Source organism: Papaver somniferum, unplaced genomic scaffold (genome assembly GCF_003573695.1).
Source record: "Papaver somniferum cultivar HN1 unplaced genomic scaffold, ASM357369v1 unplaced-scaffold_132, whole genome shotgun sequence".
NCBI lineage: Eukaryota > Viridiplantae > Streptophyta > Magnoliopsida > Ranunculales > Papaveraceae > Papaver > Papaver somniferum.
In genome coordinates this window covers 22,551,788-22,574,088 of record NW_020622381.1, presented here as the reverse complement: position 1 = coordinate 22,574,088, position 22,301 = coordinate 22,551,788, and the positions used below count along the sequence as shown (strand labels likewise).

The 22,301-nt window shown below is 35.7% G+C and overlaps 1 protein-coding gene across 1 annotated transcript; it reads left to right on the top strand.

Moving 5' to 3' along the window:
* The first annotated feature begins 15,390 nt into the window (after nucleotides 1–15,390).
* LOC113333354 (CCR4-NOT transcription complex subunit 11-like) lies at nucleotides 15,391–21,395 on the top strand. Its single transcript, XM_026579863.1, has 12 exons — nucleotides 15,391–15,651; nucleotides 16,791–16,898; nucleotides 17,503–17,586; nucleotides 18,233–18,286; nucleotides 18,441–18,586; nucleotides 18,779–18,932; nucleotides 19,018–19,155; nucleotides 19,275–19,346; nucleotides 19,448–19,521; nucleotides 19,599–19,740; nucleotides 20,508–20,586; nucleotides 21,105–21,395. The coding sequence occupies exons 1-12, from the start codon at nucleotides 15,505–15,507 to the stop codon at nucleotides 21,200–21,202; spliced, it is 1,296 nt and encodes a 431-aa protein (XP_026435648.1). The 5' UTR covers nucleotides 15,391–15,504; the 3' UTR covers nucleotides 21,203–21,395.
* Nucleotides 21,396–22,301: the final 906 nt, after the last annotated feature.

Sequence of the window (22,301 nt, the reverse complement as noted above, 5' to 3'; positions counted from 1 at the left end):
TATTATGCTATATCCAATCAATGGTTAATCGTTATAAACTCCATTTTAATCGTTGAAACATTCTTGGACGGGAATATCTGTCTCACACAAACTATTCGCTTCAAAGCAATTTTCAAGTGATCAATAGATCAATACGAAACATTCCGAGTCTACATCAAATGACTGTCTTACACAAATCATGTGAGATGTTACCAGGAGATTTTCACGTGATCATCTTTTGACTTTCGTCAAGAATAAAGAAGAACTTGGTTAAAGCGAAAGCTTACCAACACATATTTCGAGAAATGTATAAGCGAGTTAAACTCATCTCGAAGTATCAAATGTGTATAAAGTAAAGTCTATGTAGCTATACGACTTTTGTATCAATAGGAGATAGAATAGAAATAGACTTTTGAGTGATAGATGAGTTCAAGTCTCCACATACCTTTTGTTGATGAAGTTCCACAAGCTCCCCTTAGTAGTTCTTCGTCTTCAATCGATGAACTCCGTGAAGTCTAAAGCTCAACTACACATTCTATCATAATCCGAGAAGTAGCTATAAGTAAACTAGAAATCAAGACTTATAGTTTTGACAACTAAACTTGAAAAACAAGCTTGACATAGCAACATTTGCAAGTTCAACCGAGCAGTGCTCTAACAATGCCCGTCAATCTTAAAGCTGAGGATAACTCTGGGACTAGGTCCTTTGTAACGAGACTTAATTTTGATTTTGGATTTGTTGTCTCTCGTTTCATTTTTTTTTTGTTGTTGGTTGGCTCCTACACCAAATACTAATATGGGTATATATATATAACTCAAAGAAGGAGGGTTCTGGTGGTTGGTTGTTATTCTGATAAATAACTTGGATGATGTGGTTGTTGCAGCTAAGGGTGGTGGATCTTTTATATCTGTTGTTAGAGCATAGCTCGGTCGACCTCGCATGCGTTGCTATATCAAGCATGTTTGTCAATGTTAGTGATCAAAACTATAAGTCTTGATTTCTAGCCTATTAGCTAAGTCTTGGACTAGGATAGGAAAAGTGTAGCTGAACTCAAGGACTTCATGGTGATTCAACGACAACGACGAAGATCTACACAAGGAACCGTGGAACTTCATCAACAAAAAGGTATGTGAAGGCTTGAACTTATCTATCACTCAAAAGTCTATCTATTCTATATCCTACTTCTTATGAGACAAAATTCGTATGCTATATAGACTAGATCATACACACTTGACATTTCGAGATGAGTATTCATTGCTTATCTTTTTCTCGAAATCGTGTGTTGGTAAAGCGTTTCGCTTTGATCAAGTTTATCTTCACCTAGTGACGAAAGTCATGAAAAGTTTCAATCACTTTGATAATTGCTCTGACGTGAATCGGTCTGTGAATAACGGCTACATAGCATCCTCTGAGAATGTCTCAATGATTAAAATGAGAGTTTAGATTACATAACCATGTATTCCTTGAACCGAAGTTTTTTCAAACTTTGTTGATCAAGACTAATCGGGAGGATTGTGGAATTGGCTTGCCAAGTCCGCGAACCCAGTCCGCGATTTGTCGGAAGTTCTCGACCGAGAATTTCTGCTGGCTTTTTTAAAACTCGTTTGTGTGCTAAAGTCCACGAACTCAGTCCGCGAACTGGCGGAAGTTCTCTTTCCGAGAATTTCTGCTGAGTTTGGAACACTCAACCGATTAACTTAAGTCCGCGAACTTGTTTGTGAGATTAAGAGGTTATGATCTAAAGATGTGCTCTGAACATGAAACATTAAATTATTAAGTAATGCTTTATGCAAACCGTGGCTATAATGTTCATGAGCCGGTTCTAATCGAATCGAATCATTTTTGTTTCAATTGTGTCTTGTGTAGTTACATAAGATCTCATAGCAATTGAACAACTCTCTAACTAGTTCATTTGAGTCAATTGAACTAGTTATGGTGAAGAAGAACAAGGTTGATATGAAATGCTCATATGGTTGATCTTTTGGGTTATCATGTTGAACCAACATACACGTACTCGTTTGGGCATGGTTTTCACGAACCCAGTAAACGTGTACCTAAGTGTGTGTGACAAGCTATATGTCTTTCGATCTAACAGTTGAGAGATATTGGCTTGAATCTAAATCAGGTTTTCATCTAACAGTGAATATGGATTGCTTTGTAACTAAGGCAAAACTCTGATTTGAAGGCTATATATAGGAGACGTATAGCTAGAGCAAAACTTAATCCCCACACGTCTGTGTGCTACTAGTGCGCTCGCTAGAGTCGATCTCCATTAACCCTTGATTTTCTTCTCTAAAATCGGGTTAACGACTTAAAGACTTCATTGGGATTGTGAAGCCAGACCGATACTACTTTTATCGTAGCTGGGTGATCTGATCTTTCATATTCTATCGTATGAGTACAATCTTTGATTGGCTTGAGAACGTGAGAGTTCTCCGATAGGAAAGATAAAGAAGTCACAAACATCTTCGTCTCACTGTTTGTGATTCCTCGACAAACCGCCTGTGTAGTCAGGGAGGATTGTTGAGAGGTGATTGATTAATCTAGGTTGTTCTTCGGGAATATAAGACCGGATTATCAATTGATTCATGTTACCTTGATTTTATATCTAAAGACGGAACAAAACCTAGGGTTTATCTGTGGGAGACAGATTTATCCATTTGATAGACTTTTCTGTGTGAGACAGATTTGTTTATTATCAAGTCTGTGATTTTGGGTTGCAGCAACTCTTAGTTGTGGGTGAGATCAACTAAGGGAATTAAGTACGTAGTATCCTGCTGGGATCAGAGGCGTAGGAATACAATTGTACCTTGGATCGGTGGGAGAATGATTGGGGTTCAACTATAGTCCAGTCTGAAGTTAGCTTGTAGTAGGATAGTGTCTGTAGCGGCTTAATACAGTGTGTATTCAATCTGGACTAGGTCCCGGGGTTTTTCTGCATTTGCAGTTTCCTCGTTAACAAAACTTCTGGTGTCTATGTTATTTATTTTCCGCATTAATTTTTATATAATTGAAATAATACAGGTTGTGCGTTAAGATCATCAACTTCTCTAATCCAACCTTTGGTTGTTGACTGTAGTTGATTGATCCTTGGACATTGGTCTTTGGTACCGTCCAAGTTATCTCTCTTTGATAATGACTCGCAGATTTCTATTTGCTTGATTAAAGATCAAATCGAGAGATTGAGATAATAACTCCTTGAGATACTTTTTATCTAGATTGAGTCTGACTGTCTAGTTGATTCTCTTGCAAAGTATTTCGGAGTTAGTACATACATATTGCTAATCGAAATATTAGGTGGTGTTGTTAGACCCCCGCTTTTTCAATTGGTATCAGAGCAGGCAAACACGTTTAAGACCTAACAAGTCTGTGTTTGTAGCGATCTGACTATATGGACCATAAAGTCTCAGTTAACGCTTCAGCAAGGTGGAAAAACAACCGCAAGAAAAGGTCTGATAAATTGGTTACTCTTCAAAAGAGATTGGAAGAACAAATACGGATCTATTCTGGTCTTGTTTCAGAAATTGAGACTCTTAAGGATTTGATTTCTAGTAAGAGTCTCTCATTGAATATGAGAGAATCTAGTTGTTCCTTTCTAAAGATTTTTCACCATTCAGATAATGTTCAACGATCGGTTGTTGAGAAAATTGATGTGACTAGGAACCACTTAGACAAATTTCAAGAGTCTGGCTTATATGGATGCTCTTCCGATCATCCTCAACAAGCCCGTATGTCCTCTTTAAGGAGTCTGGATGCTGCAAATAATCCTTGCAAGAATACTTTGCAACTTTGTGTTACTCAACAAGGATAGACAATTATGTCAGGAAATTCCAAACAGAAAAGTACTGATAATATGAGTAATCTTGCCTTGTGTTCTACCTCTTCCCTTCAATGGTGTAGTGACAGTCAGTGTGGTCCCTTTCTACATGTGCTAGGCGATTCTTCACTATGTATGTCGTCTACCGTCTCTAAAAGAGGAGTAGACTCTACAATCAAAACAAAAAAGGAACTTCCGGTTGATTGTTATCCTTCTCAATTAGAACCAAAACATATTGATTCAACTCTAAACAACCTCTCTTGGAAAAAGATAATGGATGATGAGTTTGATCAACTTCATAGACATGATGTGTGGGATCTTGTACCATGCAAGTCCAAAGTCTATTATTTTAGTTCTAAATGGGTTTCCAGGAATAAGGGAGATTATTTAGACAGTTTCAGAGATAATATCTGGCTCATTCCTCAAAAACACTCACATGTTGAAGAATTTGAGTCCAAAGAAACGTTTTCTACGGAGTGCTCCTTGTCCCTCCAACCTACTTGTAATTGTAGCATGTTCTATGTGACAAGCACTTCCAGGAACAAAAGAACAAGAATCTCTGCTCATGTGTCTTACCTTAGAAAGCCACTATGGGATAAACAAGGGGAGCCTTTTGGTCCCATCGTTTCTATCTAACGCTAGACGTTCGTGTCCCCATGTTTGACTTGAAAAATAGGGGATTTGCGTCTTTTGGCTCAAGGAATGTATTTTTGGTAAGATTCTTTGTATATATATTTATAAAACTCTAAAAATACAAAAGCTTTTGGTTTTACAGGGTTTCAGTCGTTCACGAACGGTGTGTCTCAAAAGCTTCTGTTCCATGACACCTGTTACTAGATGTGGCACAAGCAGGAATGCAACTCTGGTAGCTATTGTACATCGGTGTACTGGGATTCCCTCCACAAGTTTGAAGAAAGTGAAGACTACGATGAATGGTAAAAATCCTTCCTTAAACTGGTTCTTGTCTTCTTATCAAAGTGATGAAAATTTCAGGAACCTGGTAAAAGAATTCATCAGCAAAAGAAACAACTTAAAATCTCGGATCTCTTCATCCTTAGATGATATAATTCACTATGAACGAATGTTGTCTCAATCTACAAACACTGTACGAAAACTAGAAAAGGAACTTAGTAAGTTGACAGTGTTTTCAAAATAGTTGTAGGAGTTGAATGATCCCTTTGTCAATGGACTTTTCAATAACGAGAAGGAGTTCTCTGAAGAATTTTTGGAAAAGTTCATTAATGCCTAGTATGTCTTCTTTTTGGTTAGTTGGATGAATAAATAGCATTTTGAATAGCGAAGATTGTGACTACACATAGCTATTTTTGTTTTCATCTTCTTATGATTATTTTTTAGGTTTATTGTTTAAATTCTAAAAATATTTGGAGGATGATATTATTGCAATCTGGTTGATTTTTATGTATTGCAATATTTTTATGGGATATGTATTGTTTGCGTCCGTGAACTTAGAGGTCCCATATTGTTGTCAAAATTAAAGTCGTTCATGAATCGGTATTTTTATTGATGAAAGGAAGAATGGACTTTTGACATATACAAAAGTTAAGTCTCTGTAATCATTTATTTGATGGAAAATAGGATAAAATATTTTGTGTAACAAGGATAAAGTCTATTATGTCGTTACGATGGAAAATATAATGGATCCTTGTATGTTATCCACGTTATTGATCTTCATTGATCCATTTCTTATGTTTTACCGTGAAGGCTCCATTGTGTGTCTTATGTTGGCTTTGTTGGTTGTTCCATGAGATGCTATATGTTGAGCATTATGAACTAAATTAATCATCTTGTGTGGTTATTTGGTTATTTGTTCCGAAAGTCTTCTTTTGTCGAGCAAATTCTTTTACAATTAGATTGATTACTTCGGTGATTAGTTTGGTTGTGAATTTCAATTTGATTAATTATAGGTTATCTTGTAATTAATCTAGTTGAGTTTTCATATATTCCACGAGTTCTTGTGTTGAGTATATGAAAGACTACACTATCATGTTCTATTGGCTAATGTAGTCGTATATTCCATATGTTGAGTATTTGAACGGTTAATTTAGTCACCTCCATATGATTTACTTAGTCGTAGCTCCGTGAGTTTACTTATGTTGAGCACTTTTCAATTAAATTGATCACTTTTGTGGTTTGATTTAGTTGCGTATTTCAATTGAATTAATCATGGGTTCACCTGTGATTAATTTGGTTGAGTTTTGGATATAGAAAATCATTCCCATGGTTTTTGGTGTCCAATAAAAAATCCTTCTTTTCTTTCGAAATTAAGGTCGCTCATGTTGTTCTCTCGGGAATGACATCAAATGGGGGAGAGTTCTTTTGAACTTGTGCTTAATGGTAATATCTTGCGGGGAGTGCGGCTGTGGAATTTTAGAGGGGTTATCTTGTATCTTAAAACTCCTTGATGAATGCATTTAGCTTCGGCTTTATGATTGCATCTAAATTAAGATGATGTGTTTTCTTTCTTTTGGTCATGAAATGTCTCTTGTGGAAATTTCATTATGATCCCATTCTTGTACCTTTGCCAATTTTATTGACAAAAAGGGGGAGAAATATTGTAGGTCACACTACAAATACATATGGTTTTAGGATCATTGTGTAAGGGGGAGTGGTTTCCATGATCGAGATGGAGTATTGACTAAGGGGAAGTGATACATATCACCATAGTATTGTTGCTAAAGTCGTGATGCAATTGGACTTTGATGTTACATAATGATACTATTACACTGTATAATAATGATTGAGAATCTCGATTTCTCTCATTGTTATAGCTATGGATCTTCAACAACGATGGTGCTAAACTTACAACCTTTGGGATCATTGGAGTACTTGGAAGGACGAACATTTCAAGGAACATTGAAGATTAGACTATGGAATAGGAGCCACTAAAGTTTATCTTTTTAGTATTCCATATGTATTAATAGTTTTGTCACTAAAATTGACAAAGGGGGAGATTGTTAGAGCATAGCTTGGTCGACCTCGCATGCGTTGCTATATCAAGCATGTTTGTCAATGTTAGTGATCAAAACTATAAGTCTTGATTTCTAGCCTATTAGCTAAGTCTCATACTAGGATAGGAAAAGTGTGGAACTTCATCAACAAAAAGGTATGTGAAGGCTTGAACTTATCTATCACTCAAAAGTCTATCTATTCTATCTCCTACTTCTTATGAGACAAAAGTCGTATGCTATATAGACTAGATCATACACACTTGATATTTCGAGTTGAGTATTCATTGCTTATCTTTTTCTCGAAATCGTGTGTTGGTAAAGCGTTTCGCTTTGATCAAGTTTATCTTCACATAATAACGAAAGTCATGAAAAGTTTCAATCACTTTGGGATTGCTCTGACGTGAATCGGTCTGTGAATAACGGCTACATAGCATCCTCTGAGAATATCTCAATGATTGAAATGAGAGTTTAGATTACATAACCATGTATTCCTTGAACCGAAGTTTTTTCAAACTTTGTTGATCAAGAGTAATCGGGAGGATTGTAGAATTGGCTTGCCAAGTCCGCGAACCCAGTCCTCAGACTCAGTCCCCGAACTGTCGGAAGTTCTTGACCGAGAATTTCTGCTGGATTTTCCAAAGCTCGTTTGTGTGCTAAAGTACGCGAACTCAGTCCGCGAACCCAGTCCGCAAACTGGCGGAAGTTCTCTTTCCGAGAATTTCTGCTGAGTTTGGAAAACTCAACCGATTAACTTAAGTCCGCAAACTTGTTTGTGAGCTTAAGAGGTTATGATCTAAAGATGTGCTCTGAACATGAAACATTAAATTATTAAGGAATGCTTTATGCAAACCGCGGCTATAATGTTCATGAGCCGGTTCTAATCGAATCGAATCATTTTTGTTTCAATTGTGTCTTGTGTAGTTATATAAGATCTCATAGCAATTGAACAACTCTCTAACTAGTTCATTTGAGTCAATTGAACTAGTTATGGTGAAGAAGAACAAGGTTAATATGAAATGCTCATATGGTTGACCTTTTGGGTTATCATGTTGAACCGACATACACGTACACTTTTTGGCATGGTTTTCACGAACCCAGTAAACGATTACCCAAGTGTGTGTGACAAGCTAAGTTTTCGATCTAACGGTTGAGAAATATTAGCTTGAATCTAAATCAGGTTTTTATCTAACGGTGAATATGAATTGCTTTGTAACTAAGACAAAACCCTGATTTGAAAGTTATATATAGGAGACATCTAGCTTGAGCAAAAATTTAATCCCCACACGTCTGTGTGATTCTAGTGCGCTCGCTAGAGTCGGTCTCCATTAACCTTTGATTTTCTTCTCTAAAATCAGGTTAACGACTTAAAGACTTCATTGGGATTGTGAAGCCAGACCGATACTACTTTTATCGTAGTTGGGTGATCTGATCTTGCATCTTCTATCGTACGAGTACAATCTTTGATTGGCTTGAGAACGTGAGAGTTCTCTGATAGGCAAGATAAAGAAGTCACAAACAACTTCGTCTCACTGTTTGTGATTCCTCGACAAACCGCGTGTGTAGTCAGGAAGGATTGTTGAGAGGTAATTGATTAATCTAGGTTGTTCTTCGGGAATATAAGACCGGATTATCAATTGGTTTCTGTTACCTTGATTTTATATCTAAAGACGGAACAAAACCTAGGGTTTATCTGTGGGAGACATATTTATCCATTTGATAGAATTTTCTGTGTGAGACAGATTTGTTTATTATCAAGTCTGTGATTTTGGGTTGCAGCAACTCTTAGTTGTGGGTGAGATCATCTAAGGGAATCAAGTACGTAGTATCCTGCTGGGATCAGAGGCATAGGAGTACAACTGTACCTTGGATCGGTGGGAGACTGATTGGGGTTCAACTATAGTCTATTCCGAAGTTAGCTTGTAGTAGGTTAGTGTATATAGCGACTCAATACAGTGTGTATTCAATCTGGACTAGGTCCCGGGGTTTTTCTGCATTTGCAGTTTCCTCGTTAACAAATCTTCTGGTGTCTGTGTTATTTCTTTTCCGCATTATATTTTATATAATTGAAATAATACAGGTTGTGCGTTAAGATCATCAACTTCTCTAATCCAACCTTTGGTTGTTGATTGTAGTTGATTCATCCTTAGACATTGGTCTTTGGTACCGTCCAAGTTATGTCTCTTTGATAATGACTCGCAGATTTCTATTTGCTTGAGTAAAGATCAAATCGAGAGATTGAGATAATAACTCCTTGAGATACTTTTTATCTAGATTGAGTCTGACTGTCTAGTTGATTCTCTAGCAAAGTATTTTGGAGTTAGTACATACACATTGCTAATCGAAATATTGGGTGGTGTTGTTAGACCCCCGCTTTTTCATCTGTTAATGATCATGAGTTTCAGGGAGTGGATTTGGGTTTATATATTGATAAGACTGTGGGTATAAAGAGAATGCATCTTGATATTGATTATATAGCGATTTATACTCTGTCGGCTATGTAGAAGTGCTCCACCTTGGATTCTTTTGCAAATTCGGAGAAAGATGAATAATTTAAGATATTTTTTTGAAAGTTTTGAAATTTCTTACATCTCTAGAGAGACAAATAGATCCGTCGATCATTTAACTAGTTATCATCCTCTAATTAAATCGATCAATATGTGCATGAATATTTTACTCATGAGTTGTGTGACATTAAAAGAAGATAAAATAAGGCACATTAAATTGTATATGCGTAGTTAGTTAGGTTTTTTTTTTTTTTATTTTGGGTGTGTGTGTATGTGTGTGTGTGTGGGGGGGGGGGGGATTTAGAGGGGTGGATGGGGACCTTTAACCTCAGATGTCTGGTCAAAAAATAAAATAATAATAATATATATGTTCGTCATGTCGGCTTAATGTTTATTAATCCATCTAAAAATCGGAAATAAGTTTGTTTGTTTTTTGCTAGGAAAACAAGAGATATATTAAGGAAGAAATAATTATAAAGCTTATAGGAAATATGGGGTAATAGACTCATCCTATTCTCTCAAGATATTTTGACTTGTACAGTGTTTAGAAACCAAGATTTATTGTAGATGAAACTGCTTATAAGTTTGTTTGAAAGTTAGGGTATACAAATTATGTTATTGTGGATCCTCAAGTTTTTTCTGGGGGTATTTTGTTGTGGAATGATGATGAAGTCGACATTCAAGATACGACTCAGTCTAGATGGTCAATTCATGATGTGGTTACTTCAAAATTGTAAAAACCATGGGCTATCTCTAGCATCTACGCCAGTAATAATTTAGTCAAATTGAAAAGAGTATGGGGCAAGTAGAATGCATATATGAAAAGCCGAATGAAGGATGTATGGTAATGAGAGACTTGAACACTATTGAGAATGCGCAAGAGAAAGCTGGGGTAGGATTCCTACTTCTAGTCAGTTAAAAGAGTTGAACAATGTCCTGAACCCGTGCAATTTGATGGATTTAGGAGCCAATGAACCCAGGTGGACCTGAAACAACAAAAGGGTGGGCTTAGATAACATCAAGAAGAGACTTAACAGGGTTATCATCAATCCTCAATTGTATAACAAATTTTCCAAGGCCGAGGTTATTCGCTTACCTTATTTCAATTCTGACCATGTATAAAGTTGTCTTGCTTGATATGTTTGAGGATATATGAGCCAATGATCCTATATTCTTTAATGTTGTTACGGACTCTTGGAGCGATAGAAATGCCAGTAGTAATAGTAGTAGTCACTTCTATAATAAATAATTGAGTTGATAGCTTTCAGAAAGAATCTAAAAATGGAATAGGAATCTCTTTGGTAACTGGAATAGGAGAATTAAATGCTCTTGCTTATTTGAATAATGCTCAAATTTCTTTTGATAGGGATCCCATTGATGTGAATAAGGGTGTTATGACTTGTTGTCTCTATGAATATTTTAACCTTCTCCAGATGGAAGTGATATTCAAAAATAAAAGTCTAGAGTCAGTTGGCTTAGGATTGGTGTTTTCAACACCATATTTTTTTCACTCGTTCAATATGACTAACAGGAAAAGAAATGAAACTGTTAGGCTGAAGTGTGAGGATGGTAAATGGTTGGAGAAGGATAAGGACATTGTTAATTATATCTTCAATCATTTTTCTAACATATTTAATTTCACTAATGACTTTTCTTATTGTCTTGAGGTTGAAAATCTGTTTCTAAGTTCTTAATTCTGAGGATAACTACAAGCTTACTCTTCATGTTTCCATTAGTGAGATCAAAATTTATGCGAAGCATATAGGAAACCTTAAGGCACATGTTCCTAATGGACTGCATGGTTACTTATTTGGAAAATATCGGGATCTGGTAGGTCCCGATGTGATTACGATTATTAAGGACTATTTTAATTAAGGTTATGTGGATCCGAGATTAAAAAAGCTAATCGTATGACCATTAAGGAATATAAACCCATAAGTTTGTGCAATTTAAGCATGAAGGTAATCACCAAAATTATTTCCAAAAAAATTATGCCATTGTTAGATAAATTCATTTATCCTAATCAACATGCCTTTTGTTGCTAATAGGCATGTTTTTTATTAAACTGTTATTCGTAACCAAATCATTCATTTCTTTAATAGGAAAAAAAATTCTAAAGGTTGGATGGATTTAAAATTTGAATCTGACAAGGCTTACGATGAAGTTCATTGGTTTTTTGTTGCTCGAATTATGACCAGTATTAACTCAGTTCTTTTCAGGTTATGGTGAATGGTTCTCCTATCACTAGTTGCAATCTTACTAATGACACCAGACAACGGGACCCTTTGTCCCATTTTGTGTTTATCATATGTCTTGAAGCGCTTTCTAGATCTCTTAACTCTTCTAATATGAAAAATAAAGATATATATTGCTTTCTATTTCCTTTAGACCCAATGAAGGTAATGAAACATATTAGCGATATAATATGTTTTTCGGGCTTAGGAGTTGCTTTAGCCCTAATGAAGAAGGGTGTAGTCCTACCTTTAACATGAAGCCTATTTAATTTCCATTAAACATGTTTCGATCAAGGTAACAAATATCTATTTGCTTTGAGGGATTTTCAGGTAAAAGAATATATGCCAAACACTAATTAGGATAATTTATTCTCTCCAACAGTTATAGAGATGCCTAATCGATTTTACCTCGCAAGAATATAAATCAAGTTTATAAGTAATTCTTGTGGAACTTCAAAGTCAGATACAAAAAAAAAATCTCTTGTATTTTCTATAAATTTATTTTCTTAAGCAATAGTTCTTGAATAGTCGTAATCAAAAGAGTCAGACCTTTAAAATATACAATAACTACAATAATCAAGATAAGATGCAAGATTTTAGATAATAATGTTTCTCGCGAAAATCTAGGCCTTTAGAAGACGACTCTAGGTCACACTAGTACACATCGTGTAGGATTGAACTTGTTGATTGCAGAGATTACTTTATTTATAATGATGAAACACGTTAGGTTTCTTAAAATTAAAGAAACGCTTACTTGCATCCATATAAAGTCTGAGAACTACTTTTTTTTTGAAGCAAGAATATTTTTACTACCTAATGGCTAGCAAAACAGTATTTGGGTTAAATACTGAATATTTTTATTTATGGTTAAACACTGATTAATCGTTCATACACCAATTGCTCTGGAAATGACTTTGATGAATGCTCAATCAAGCATTTGAACGCCCCATGGTCGGTCCATCACCACCTATGGCCGGTCCCTCTGATAAATCATCCATCTGCCAAAATTTGGTTTTTAAACCCAATGCTTTGCAAAGCATAATTCTGAACAGGTTCAAACACCAATAGTTTTTATATTGATCCTGCAATCAATATTTTGATTAATTTCATAATATCCGGTCCAGCTACCAATATTTTATTGATTCAACTGTCAATTGCTCTGCAAAGCAATATTTATCAGGTTGATTCAACCATCAACATTCGAGAATTTTGTACTGATCCATCTATCAGTATTTTATTGGTTCATCAACCAATACTCAGCTGGTTCATCAACCAACATTTGATTCTTCATCCAACCATTATTTTAATAATATAATCCCTCTACTTCGTCATCCGACTTACTTATGACATCTGGATCGCATATGAACCTTCTATGATCATTCAACAATAATTAATATCATATGACTTCTTGTAGACATATCATAATGGTTTTGATCGATTCAACAATCTCCTTAACCTATGCTTATCAATCCAAGTCATTCAACTATCACCACTGCTTCGTCTAGCATAATGATATGTCACGATATCAGTGACCTAATTCAACGTCCATGGTCCATAAAACATACTACTATCTCAGCAGACACTTCATGCTTCATCCATCATAATTATGAGTTACGAACTATGTTCAATTCATCAGTCAAGACTCATGGTCTAACTAGGTCAACATTTGATCATATAAAATACGTCTGCAAAGCAGACTTTCACATGACATCAATTCATGTCACATGGGGGGGCATTCACTAGGGTTTTGTTCTGGCGACCTACAACATATGCGATGTACAACTTGTAACGCCTCAACTCTTAAACCTAATTAGCTAATAATTGATGCATCAAATCCAGATTAAAGATCTTAAAGAAACACAATTACATAAACTAATCCCAGAACAAACCCATACACTCTGATATATATATAATTTAAATGAAAATCTCTCATGTAATATAAATACAATAATGTGTTGTTATACTGATTAATAAATAATGCATATCAAAGATATACAACATCTTTAGACTCGATAAATTTTTAGAGCTAAGAAAACGAATATCTTCGCGCGCACCATTCCTAAAAACTGAAACTGAAGTGGGAACGAGTGAGCACATCATCCCAAGGGGATGCCCAATGGAAACAAATAATTTTCATGTAATCACTAACATGCTTCACAATATAAAGAACAATAATTGAACAATCAAATATAATATGCACATGAGTGATTTCCCTCAAATAAAATACTATATACATCCATGATGAAAAATGTGAGTAAGCAGTGTTGACAGTTGAAGGAGTAAATGGAATAATGGATGGTCAATTAACCAAGTCTTCCACGCAAAGTGGAAGTGGTTTATGCGTGTCCTCACACTTCCTCATTCCTCCACTCCTCTTTAACCATCACCAGTTACAAGAGATTGATGTGCTACAATAAATAGGTTCCTCAACCTATGATTTGATACGATTAACAAAACTCAATGTAAGCGAACCTACAAAAGTCAATCATCAATCGCTTACAGAGGATTTATCTCGTATACACAGAGAAATCATCTTCAAAGCAGTTCAACATATCACATCATCAATTGATCAATCTCCATTGATCTCCACACATTTCCAGCCTCCCTCCATACAAACTGACCCTTCTTCTTTCTTGTAACCTAATCGAATCTGGAACGACCATTGTCTTGGTTTAGGCCAGAGTCCTACGGATTAGTCTCTCGAACTCAAAGTAATCCCGTGTAATACATTTGTTTAAAGGTTTAGACAATTTGCTTTATCGAGCATTTGACTCCTCCACCACCTACCCGCAAACAATGTCTAAAAATGTTCGCGAACAATATCTGTTTTTCAAGTTCAAACTGGTTCATAAACTCCCATAAGGAATGTTCTTTTTAAGAACTAAATTTTTTGCTTTGGAAAATTTCTTTATTTGAATGATTCTTCTCTCTATATATTTTTTAACTCTTTGAGAAGTTGAACATTGAAACAATGACTCCAATTACAAGAAGTGTTGCAAAAAATGATGTTGCCGACTTTGGGAAGACATCTTCATGTGTCATCAAAGATCAAGGAAAAATCACATTTCAAATATAATAAACCGTCGTCTATCTTATGTCTACTTTTTTCTTGTCCTTGCAACGGGAAAATAAACTTAAAAAATGTTGTAAACGAATTTGTAGACCGAAGAAATTCTCTAACATTCTGAATTAATCATACCTTGAAGGATGTAATTCACCACAATAATAAATATAACATATTAAGATATAATAAATGGAAGAAAGCGTCATATGATCTGAAAGCTGAACTCTATGATCTAACTGGCATCTCTGATCATTGTCAACGAACTCTTCAACAATGGGAATGAACTTTATACTCAAGTTCCTCGAAAAAAAATATCCATTGACTAGTTAACTTCTTGTAAGGAACTATTTTTATTGTTTTAAGGAGGAAAACTAGTATTTTGAAGTAGTTTATACTTTACTAATGATTTGCAAGAATCACATGTCGAGTTAAATTCAGATCTCAATTTGGATCCAAACAAACAAGATGATACTCTTGAAACTAAACTTACAAACTCAAACACGAAAGAACCCTTATCTATGATATTTACTCAATCTTGGTTTAGATATCAGTTTGGAGGATAGAGAACTGCCAATATCCTAGGAGTGTTATCTAACTGTCCAACCTCCTAGTAGGCTTTTTGAATACACACTCCAAGAATTTGTTTTTGACTTGTAGAAGAAAAAAAGCGAAAAATTAGTTTGGGTATACAATTTCAAAATAACTTTTAAAAGTAAAAAAACCAATTTTTTTGTGAAGCAAAAAAACTGTTCCTGACTTCTACTTCCGGAGAAACAAAAACACTTCTTGGAATCCACTCCCCGACTGTCTTTTAATTTTCTCTCTCATCGAAAACTCTTTATTATATCTCTCTCATATCTCACACGCACAGAAACACTTCTCTTTTCTTCCCTCTCTATCTCTCGTTCCTTTGGATCCAAAATTCGAAACACAACCATGATCGGTGTACAAGATTCAAAGACTTTATACTCGCTGCTAACATCAGATGAAAGATATCTCGATGATATCTTTTCAGATTTCACTTCCAAATTCCCGCCCACTAATCAATTCAATGTTTGCTGTTCTCTCGCTATTCTCTTAGAGGTATTTATTTCCTTATCTCCCACTCGTCCTCTCTTTCTCGCTATCACTTATCTGATAAAACTCGTTGAATCTCTGTATCGACTGTGAGATTTCGGTTCTCTAGGGTTTTGTTTTTGGGTTTTAGGGTTTGAAGATTAAGCTGACTTTACTGTATTTCTTAATAGAATTTGGGGAATTTAAAGTAGTCTTGCGTTGTTACTTGAATGTCTTTTCCGTATTTGTTGGTTGTTGCCGTGTTTTGTCCTGATTTTATTGAAATTCCAAAAACTAGTAACTAGGGTTAATAGTTCACTGCGTAGTCAATTATCTTTTCCTGTTGCCTGCAGAAAAGTGTCGTCGATTTAGTTGTGATAAAGAAAGAAGTATAAGTTGTAGACGTACATTTTTGGTGAGTTGAGGTCTACTTTCGGCCAGACAGATAGTGATGATTTATGGATTATGGGTACTATGGAAGTAAGAGTAACAAGTAATAGGTGAGAGATTAATTTGATTGAAATCCCATTTGGAGATTTAGAGATTTAACAGAAATGAAGTTAGGGACAGGCGGATGGAAGTTGACAAAGCCTTATCTTCCTTTAATTAAAGGGTGAAGGAATATATCCAAAGGCACTGTTAATTAGGTTCCAACTTACGAATTCTACATAGTTTTTGCTTGCTATTATGTATGGGCAGTCTTATGACGCAAGATTTTGGTAGATAATTTGGACCCCTTAAAGCAATGGCTAGAATCAGCAAATGCGGTTCACAAATCACAAGTAGATCCAGACGATGCAGGGATTAATCAAGGGAAGGAATGAGAAAGGTGGAGTGCATAGATTTAGCCGTAATCTAGTCCCTACTATCACAGTGATGCTTGTGAGTCACTGACCATGGGAACTGGTCTGTGAAACTATTTTGGGTAGCTTACAAACTTGTTTTGAATTCAAGAAACTAAACTGCTAGCAATTATTTGAGGATGCATAGTTATCTTCATGCTGCCATTTTACAGTGATTTTCTTGGTGATGTCAGTATATTATTTACCTTTTTAGTAACCTTAAATAACCATTATCTTAGTCGCATTAGTTGTTAATGATTTGGTTGACTAATGCCTACTATTTGGCATTGAAGATTGACTACTTGGCTCTTTCTTCTTTTTCAGAATAAAAAGATGCTCAAACCCACTCAGCGTTTAGTGGCGTTTGCTGTTCTTTATCAGGCATATTCTAAGCAACCATCTGCGAACCCCTTCATCCCCTTTCTTATAAACGTAAGTGAGCTATGTGAATATGTTCAATTGAGCATTTGCTAAGCATTATTTAACTGTTTTTCTCTACATGCAAACCATATTGGACATATCCAATATTTGTCATTCGAATTGTTTTTTCGTTAGAAGTTTACGTTCATGTCCAGGATTGCAGTATTTTTGATATTCTGATATGTTAGATCTCCAAATTTTCAGCACAAGATTTCTAAGCATGCTAGAGGCACTACCACTATTTTCTCCTTGTGGTTATACTTTTAGGTGCATAATACTAGCATGGTTATTTTTTAGAACTTCGTTAATGACAGTGTAAAAAATATGAAGTACAGAAATATTTGAACCTCCATTTCAACTAGCTTTCAGCTCTATGCGATATTTTTCTAAGTATTGAATATTGAATAACTACCTTTGATTTATAAGCGTGACAGAAAGAAGTTTTTTTCGTTGCATGATGGTCTGTATATTACAAACTAGTTAGCAGTAGCCATCTTTTATTCCTTATTTCTTGGGATGTGTCTCAAACATAGCGACTTGCTTATTTAGTGAATCTGAAAAGCATCATGTTTTATCTTGTCCTATTATTTTTTGAATTTGTATTCTTGTTTTACAGGCAGCAAGTGATGATGTAGCTGAAAAGACGGAAAGAGCATTCATCCTCCAGTTGTTGGGATCTGGTGATAATGGAAACAAAGAGGTATTTACTTCCGATTAAGAGCCATATTTTATATATGGTCTTACTTAAAGTTTTGGAAAATTGATCTTTTATCTGTTTTGCTATGATAACAGAATTGACTCATGTTGTGAATCAAAAGGAAAAACCATGATTTCTGTAACCCCAGAAAGGGTTACCTATTAGTAACCCATTAACCTTTACTTGAGCTAGGTAGGGATTATTGGTTTTCTCTTTCGACTAAGCCAACTAGTCTAGAGAAATTAAAGAAACTAGTGTTTCAAAGCCTCCTGTATCAGTATTCACGCTTCTGTTTTTATTAGGTGATTCCGATGTAGTCTATAGAGTGGAAATGAATAAATGAGATCTCTTGAGAATAATGCACTGTAGATTAAGAGTTTGGGGTATAGATCCAAGGAAACAACTTCATTCCCAGATCAAACCAAGCCTCAGATAACTGTTGTGTTTCAGACAGACAACCCAGATTAGGACATGGGTAAAAAGTTTCTTAAAGATAAATATGAGGGTGCTGCCTAATGTGTAGAGTAGAGTATTGTTTCCACCTTTCTTCACATTTGATTCCGTTTTGCAATATGTGATCTTCCTTCAAGACATTTCATATTCTCTTTCCTTTCTTTCTGTTTTCTGATTTTTGTTTGTTTCATTGCAGTTGTTTAAACACTCTGCCACAGATTATATAACAGGATTTGATCCGTCACTGCATGTGAGTTTGAAATTCTTCTAATTAATAAACCAAGCTGAGATTTTTCATTGAGTTGTAAGCTAAATTGGATTGAGAACTGCAAGTGTTTTCTGTTATTCTTTTTATATCTTTGATTTGTAGCTATAGCTATCTTCATTGTTTTCCTGGACAATAGGTTTTAGTGCAACGTGAACAGCTGCAAAAGCAATATTGTGCGAGAGTAGGAACTGAAAGATATGTTTGCTTATTTAGGAATGCCTCCGTCAACAATGCTATCCCAGACCCTGATTTGCCCCGTGGCTGTGATGCGAACTCACCAGAGTATGATTTTTTTCCATGTAGCATTTCATACATGAGATTCACAATCTTTTGTTAAGATTATGTTCTTGTTATTGGGTTATTGCAATGAGTACAATTTCTAAGTCCTGACCCGTCATGAATTTTCTTCTTTTGGATAGCTAATGTGCTTCATTGTTACTCAATCATGGTAAATTGACATGTTGTAAAATTTAGGCTTGAATCGGTTCCAGCTGGAGGCAAAGAAAGAGTAGGATTTGGAGATAGAGATGGGTCGGTAACTGGATTATTACAAAGCTTGTCCTTGGAAGGATTAGAACCTCAATGGATTAGGCCTGTCCCACCAAGACTTCCAACACAAGATGGAGAGGCAAGATTCACGTCATAATGCTCACTTGCCTTAAAAACTGGATGTGTTACTTTATTAGACTAATGCATTCCATAACGTCATGCAGCTTGTATGGCTCAGCCCGGATAATAACCATGAGCTTTTATGGGATTATGCCATGTGTGCTGACACCAGCAGAGGGGCAGCAGTTAGGGATTTAATAGCAAAAGCTTTGAAAGGACCACTTGCACCTGCACAGCAGGAGGTGCGTCATGATTAGATAACTACCTTTGCGGTTTATCTTGTATTTGACATTAATTTCTTTGTTTTCTTGGGAAAGTTCATCATAATTGCTTACTTCTCTTTTCTATTTCTTGTTTCCAGCGAGTTTTGGTTGAACTTGCAAAAGACCCCAAGCTTGTGTACCATTGTGGACTCAGCCCAGTGAAGTTACCTGTATGTCATTTTAAGATTCGTTTCTTTTGTTTTCGTTATCTCTGATCATATCCATCTCTGCCTTTCTTAACGGTCTACACTCCTGTTATTCATCCTTATAGGAACTTGTGGAACACAATCCCTTGATTGCTGTTGAGATTCTGATTAAGCTGATTCATTCTACCGAAATTGGCGAGTATGTATATTCTTTTTCTCTTTTTTAAAGCAACTTTCTGAAGATAAATCATAATATTGCGCATTTGCCTCCTGCAGCTACTTCAAAGTTCTTGTAAATATGGACATGAGTCTACATTCCATGGAGGTTGTCAACAGACTAACTACTGCCGTTAATCTCCCCACAGAATTTGTTCACATGTATATTACTAATTGTATATCATCGTGTGAAAATATCACGGTAAGTCTTCTTTTCCTTCTTTTCTTGAGATAGCTTTGCTTTCTTGTTTTTAGTTTTTACCTGAATCCATAGTGTGGGCATGGTGATGATGTTGCGAGTCCCTGCATGAAACATTGTTTTCTTTTTGTTCTTTGTTGCAAGTCATATACGACAAATGAGTTAAAGAGATGCGAAAAACCCCCTAAGGCGATTAGAGCATTATGGCTAATGAACAAGACCTACTTATTCATAACATTGTCGGTGTAAGTTGTATATAAATAAAGGTTACAGATTACAATGGGAGAACGATCCCGTTGTTTCCCAGACGATGAGGGTATTTTTTGGTAGCGTTCTTATGTTTCACATGTGTCACTTGGCACATAATACTGGTCCATGGATCTATCCGTCAAGCCAAGGATACGATGATGTCAACTGTTTTTTGTATCGAGTTAATTTAGATTGTTCCAACCCGCCACACGTAAGTATCAATCATTCCAAGCATGCTAAAGTAAAAGCAAAATTGAGAAACGAATATAAGAATGAGAACCTCCCGCCTCCAAATTTCTCTTTCTTATCGAAACTGATCTCTTAATTGCAAGATATTCACTTAGTTCTTGAGAATTAGTGTAAATCAGTTCACTTGCTCATGCACCAGAGTATTTGACTTCGATTGTATCTTTTTAAGTTGCCTTGTTATTTCGATCCGACTATAACACTGAACTTTTCTTAGTGTGGTTACTTCGTTTTAATCTGATATCACGATACCTTGTTGTCTTATTACTTTGCAGGACAAGTATATGCAGAACAGACTGGTAAGACTTGTCTGCGTCTTCTTACAGAGCCTCATTCGAAACAATATAATCAATGGTGAGTAGCCCTGCTTGTTCATTTAAAACTTGTTTCTAGTTCTGACATGACTCAGTATAATGTGCTGGAAATCTAGGCTCAACTTTTATTCTTGTAACCATGACCAAGTTGCTTCTTACTTGAGGATGGTTCAGACTTAACCCACAAATCTTAAGTTTATTACCATCCGATAAGTTTCTCATTAGTTTAACTTGAGCAAGACTATTCATGATGATTTGGAATAGATGTATATCATACTAGTTCCAAGTATGGAGTTCACATAGTTAAGAAAATTAGCTTCTGACTTGTGAAACCTTGTGCACAATGCAAGTGGCCGTTTTGTCTTTATATTTTTCCATGTGGCTTCTTGTAATTGTCATGCTATACTTGGTATCAGGCAACTATACAAAAATTAAAATAAAATAAATACTTACACCTCACTTTCCACAAAAACATAGCTCAGATTGGACAAAGTTCTTGGGTTTTGTGGTGCATATTGTATGTGACCAATGTTGTATAATTGTTTTGGTGTTTTGCAGTGAAAGATTTGTTTATCGAAGTTCAGGCGTTTTGTATTGAATTCTCTAGGATTAGGGAAGCAGCTGGGTTATTCAGGCTCCTTAAATCTTTGGAATGATTTCTTTTCTTCTTTTTCATGTTCACACCAATTATGTTAATCTAATGAATTTCCTTCTTCCCCTTGTCTCCATTGTTCAATCAATCTTATAGTTACAGTGGTATATAATTAGTTTTGGACAAACAATCACTCTTGCAAGGGTGTTTGTAATTAGCTCCATATTCTTCAATCGGGAAATGAGATCTATTCTGCATGTGGTTTGATGTCTCGCTAATTTCTTCTACACGTGTTTTTTTTTTCCTTTGTTTTTCATCTTTTCTTTACATTTCTTGGGATTTAGCTTTTAACCAAGTGAGACTGAACCAGTTAATTCTGTGAAGTATGTCTTCTTTTTTATGCCCCGATGCACCTCGTCTAGGGGTTGTGTAAACCATAAAGGAAACTCTGTATCTTGCTTGGTAATCATCTCAGTCAATTTCTGTAGAAATATTTGTCAAAATCGCCAGCAATTGCTGATACATATTTCTTGGATCCCGGAAAATATTTGGAACAAGAAGCTTCCTCATGGTGGTTGCTCACTGTTGGTGGATGTTTCTTTGGCAATTATTACACAATCCTATGGTTTTCTGATAATGACGATTACATGAGGGATTAGTTAAAATACCTGCCAAGCAGGTGCCTTTTTGACCAAGGGAACACTGTTAAATCTGGGTAACCCATAATTCGTTTCGCCATCGACTCAAAATTTAAGTCTGGTTGTATCCTAGTTGTATCCTTCATGATTCATAATCTGCATTGATGTGCCAAAAAATACGGCTCTTCCCGAGACAGGTTGAGTAGGAGGGTAAGGCGTTTGACTTCAGATTTCCTAGGCGTATCTGTAATGACTTTCTTATTATTCATATTTCATAGGATTAACCGATTAACCTCTCCAATACTCTGTAATAGACGCATCCCATTCCCAGCAGAATTTTCTTTTCATGAGAACTAATCCAGACCGAAGGTTTTGATTACTATAATCAGTGTCTTTTTCCAATTATATATGGATATAGTCATTAGGATCTTGCCTGATTAAATTTGTTGTCTGGAGAGAGTGTGCACTAATTTTTTTATTTTGATCGGTCAAAGAGAATAGACTAAAAGGCACACAAGCCGTGTG

Coding starts and splice junctions, on each gene's coding strand:
- LOC113333354 (XM_026579863.1), top strand. CDS start 15,505: ATGATCGGTGTACAAGATTCAAAGACTTTATACTCGCTGCTAACATCA. Junction 19,156..19,274: donor TTGCACCTGCACAGCAGGAG/GTGCGTCATGAT, acceptor TCTTGTTTCCAG/CGAGTTTTGGTTGAACTTGC. Junction 20,587..21,104: donor TCGAAACAATATAATCAATG/GTGAGTAGCCCT, acceptor GGTGTTTTGCAG/TGAAAGATTTGTTTATCGAA.